Consider the following 4,561-nt stretch of genomic DNA (forward strand, 5'->3'; position numbering starts at 1 on the left):
TTTTTGCGAGACTTTGATCAGAATTTGTGCTGAAAAATATTTAAAATCGACTCAAGGGCTATGTTGCCATTTTTGTACCTAGGTTTTTGCGATGTTGCAAATTTTCCTTCTGGAGGGAACATTAGAAAAATCTTCAATTTATGATTTTTGTCATCGTCGCGAAAAGCCGTTTGTAGACATGGCATGCGCAGGGAGGTGTGTATGGCGTTGCTTTTATGAATGAATGTGCGCTTGCGTTCATGAATGAAAATGTTTTTGTTGTATTTACTACAAAATTTGGAACCGTTGATTGGCTGCCATATTCACTTGTGATGCTACTTATGCGTTTGAGGCCCTTGTTGTTTTTGTAGAACATGCTTTTGATTTTTTGTGATGGTTGACAAACTTACGCGTACGCATATGCGAATGTAAGTTTGTGTATGCATTACTTCTTCGTGGATGACATACAAACATATTTATGTATATGCATATGTAGCAATGCGTGCATATGTCCTTCACTGATAAGTGATAACGAGACAATTCGAATTTTGCAAGAAGTCTATACATATGCATCTACATATGTACGTAAGCGCTTTTGTTTATATGTAGATATATACAAGACTCACTTAATGAAATATGTAGTTAATTTTAGTATTGTGAGAAATGCATTTAATATAAAAATATAAAAATTAAGTATGAATATTATTTTAAAACATTACATACATATGTAGGTCCGTTTAAACATTTTGACGACAGATATGCCTCTGAAATCGCATAATTTATTTGAATTGAATAAATTGTACATGCACATTTTTGTCATAAATAAATATTATATTAGCACATATGATTGCATATAAATGTATCAATATATAAGCAAACGGGCTAACATTCCGATTTAATAGAAATGTAAATCTCTGAGCATATTTTTCATTTAATGCTCAGCTCTGTAAACGCGACACTGTTAAAATTTCTCCTTCCGAGCTGGCTGACGTGAAACACGCTCATCGTGTTTTGTTAGATTTTGACAATTCACACGCTGGTCCGCAATTGGACCTTCTCTATATTTAACGTTCTCTGTATTAATTTCATGTATGTCAAGGACTTTATTGATTTTGACACGAAGCTGCTGTTGAACGACAAAATAACATCTCAGCTGGTAGGTCGATTTTTTTATACTAAATGCCTATAATTATGTATAAATTTGTATATTTGGAACATATTTAATTTTAGAAAAATATCATATATAGAGTTGGAGGAAAGGATTTCCCTTCATTCCTAAGAATGACATTGAAATCCATTATATCGGATGCTATGGCCGTTAATTTAACTTGGCGTGGAACAAATGACAAACCCAGTATCCAACGCTTTACAACATTTGCACTAATAAAAAGTAATATTTCACATAAAACTATAACTATAAAGAAATCAATTAATTCTATTTTCCTATAGATGCCTGTCATTCCAAATATTCGAACTCGACCGATATGAATATAAATAAAGTGTGTCAACAGCACATACTTCACGCCCGAGACAGAGTACAAAAAAAAAAACAAACAAACAATTAATGAACTGAAAAATAAAAAAAATCTTATTTCTAATATTCACATTAATTAATTATTTATTTTTTTTGTAATACATTTTTGAATTGAAATAATTATAAAAAATTTAAAAACGAAAATTTTAACTTCCACAAGTCAGTAATACGTAACTTCGACAAGTCACTAATACGTAACTTCCACAAGGCACTAATACGTAACTTCTGAAAGTAACGTCCGCGGGGAACAACTTCTCAATAAGGAAGTGACTTCCACGATGAAAAAAATGTATCGCAAACGTTGAATTGTAACTTCTTGAAGTCACTTATAAGGGAATATATACGTGTATGATGCTACATATGTATGTACGTACGATTCATACATATGAACATATACCGACTGAGCTTATATGTTTGTATATTTATTTTTCGCTGCTACGTGTAAGCAAAATGAGGTGGAAGAAAAGTGAAAAATTGCACTTCAAATATGCTGAATATGAAGGACAGTTTTATTTTTTAATTATTTTTCATTTATTTATTTATTATTAAATTTCTTATTTATCATAGGAATAAAAAAAATATAAATATTAATAGAGAAAATATTAAAATTAAAATAAAGAAATTTATGTAAATAATTATCATATTTTAAATAAAAAAAATTGCAAAAAAAATAATATAGGACGAAATTACCAATAATCAAATAAATAATAATTAATTGGAAATAAAATAAAATATAATAAAAAAACAAAAAAGTCAAAACATATATTCATATTTCATGTAGGATTTGACCCGAACAAAATATTTGGAGTTGCAAAATGTTGAGTTGCTAAGCACACAGCACCAAAGTTAACTTTAAAACCAACGCATTTATTGTGATATACTTACAACACAAACGATATATACTCCTCTACGCAATTTTTCCACCATTTTATGAAGGGACACGACAAACTACACCACATTAATAGAGAACATGAAAAATATCCAATTAGAAATCACAGATTATATTTGTTAGTTAGGCATCAATTGGTAATACCAAGTGAAGATAATCCCTTCTCCACCTGGTCCCTCCAATGGAGTGGAGGCCTTCCCCTTCCTCGGCTTCCTCCGGCGGGTACTGCATCGAACACTTTCAGAGCTGGAGTGTTTTCGTCCATTCGGATAACATGATCTAGCCAGCGTAGCCGCTGTTTTATTATTCGCTATACTATGTCAATGTAGTCGTAAAACTCACAGAGCTCATCGTTCCATCGTCTGCGGTATTCGCCGCTGCCAATGTTTAAGGGACCATAAATCTTCCGTAAAACCTTTCTCTCGAAAACTCCTAGTGCCGTCTCATCGGATGTTGACATCGTCCACGCTTCTGCACCGTAAAGTATGACGGGAATGATGAGAGACTTGTAGAGTTTGGTTTTTGTTCGTCGAGAGAGGACTTTACTTTTCAATTGTCTACTTAGTCCATAGTAGCACCTGTTGGCAAGAGTGATTCTCCGTTGGATTTCGAGGCTGATATTGTTGGTGTTGTTGATACTGGTTCCCAGGTATACGAAATTATCTAAAACTTCAAAGTTATGACTGTCAACAGTGACGTGGGAGCCAAGACGCGAGTGCGCCGACTGTTTGCTTGATGACAGGAGATATTTCGTCTTGTCCTCATTCACCTCCAGACCCATTCGCTTCGCCTCCTTATCCATGCGGGAAAAAGCAGAACAAACAGCGCGGTTGTTGCTTCCGATGATATCAATATCACCGGCGTACGCCAGCAGCTGTACACTCTTGTAGAAGATTGTACCTTCTCTATTTAGCTCTGCAGCTCGTGTTATTTTTTCCAACATCAATTTAAAGAAGTCGCACGATAGTGAGTCAAACGGCTCGGAGAGGTCATTCCCAATCATGACAAAGCTTTTGGTGTTGTTCAACGTCAACTTACACAGCCGTATTAGTTTTGCGGGGATACCAAATTCAGACATCGCGGCATAAAGGCAGCTCCTTTTCGTGCCGTCGAAAGCAGCTTTGAAATCGACAAAAAGGTGGTGTGTGTCGATGTAGTAGTAGTCGAATAATTCGATTTATGGAAAAAAATTTTACTATTATTGCCAATTCAAGAGTTCGAGTTATGGAGATATTCAGTAATGGTAGAAGCAAAGAATGTATAATAATAAGAAGGAGCACACAGCATGCGAGAACTGAGATCATTAGACACATAGGGGAAATGAGTGTTCTCACGTCAATTCTCCATGTACATGCTCATTAAGATTTACGTTTGCAATTTATTTTATATTTCAAGATATTTTATAGAAAATTTTAAATTAATATAATTAATAATTAACAAGTAAGGAAAGGCTAAGATCGGGTGCAACCGAACATTTTATACTCTCGCAATTTACTGAATAAATTTAACCAATACATATATGCGGAATAAAGTTCACCGTATTTTTGAAAAACCTATAATTAGGTATATTGGAGCTAGGAGAAGATACTTTTGAAAAACCTACAATGAGGTATATGGAAATGTTATGACCCGATTTTAATAATTTTTGGAACAGAGACACACTATTAGAAGAAAACAATTTCCTCTGAATTAAATTGAGATATCTGAGAGATTTACCCATATTGTCGGTTAAAATTTATCCTTGGGCGCTGAGTTCAACATGTTCGATATCTGGGGCCTTGAAAAGTTATGGTCCGTTTTCGACAATTTTTTCACAAGTGAAGCCAGGGATGATATGCACTAATTGTTTAAAGTTTTATTCCGTTATCTTCATTGGTTCCTTATGTTTACATTATAAAGTGAAGGAATAAGATGGATTAAAATGTCCGTATTATCAGGGTGTCAAGAAAATATTTTATACCGAATTTCATTCGAATCGGTCGAGTAGTTCCTGAGATACGGTTTTTGACCCATAAGTGGGCGATACCACGCCCATTTTTCATTTTGTACAAAAATCTGAGTACAGCTCCCTTCTGCTATTTCTTCTGCAAAATTTAGTGTTTCTGACGTTTTTCGTTAGTTAGTTAACCCACGTTTATTAATTTTCAACCTAACCTTTG

General features: G+C 34.0%; 1 protein-coding gene across 1 annotated transcript; it reads left to right on the plus strand.

Annotated features, from left to right (window-relative positions):
• The first annotated feature begins 645 nt into the window (after nt 1–645).
• Nucleotides 646–1,573, plus strand: LOC128922702 (uncharacterized). Its single transcript, XM_054234158.1, has 3 exons — nt 646–1,135; nt 1,210–1,369; nt 1,429–1,573. Exons 1-3 carry the CDS (start codon nt 1,067–1,069, stop codon nt 1,542–1,544), a joined length of 345 nt encoding a protein of 114 aa, XP_054090133.1. The 5' UTR covers nt 646–1,066; the 3' UTR covers nt 1,545–1,573.
• The last annotated feature ends 2,988 nt before the right edge of the window (nt 1,574–4,561 follow it).

The sequence above is a fragment of the Zeugodacus cucurbitae genome, chromosome 6, assembly GCF_028554725.1.
Source record: "Zeugodacus cucurbitae isolate PBARC_wt_2022May chromosome 6, idZeuCucr1.2, whole genome shotgun sequence".
NCBI lineage: Eukaryota > Metazoa > Arthropoda > Insecta > Diptera > Tephritidae > Zeugodacus > Zeugodacus cucurbitae.

Excerpts from the sequence above, each read along its gene's own strand:
- LOC128922702 (XM_054234158.1), top strand. The coding sequence starts at position 1,067 with ATGTATGTCAAGGACTTTATTGATTTTGACACGAAGCTGCTGTTGAAC. Across the intron at positions 1,136-1,209 it reads ACAAAATAACATCTCAGCTG|AAAAATATCATATATAGAGT; the intron begins GTAGGTCGATTT and ends ATTTAATTTTAG. Across the intron at positions 1,370-1,428 it reads AACATTTGCACTAATAAAAA|ATGCCTGTCATTCCAAATAT; the intron begins GTAATATTTCAC and ends ATTTTCCTATAG.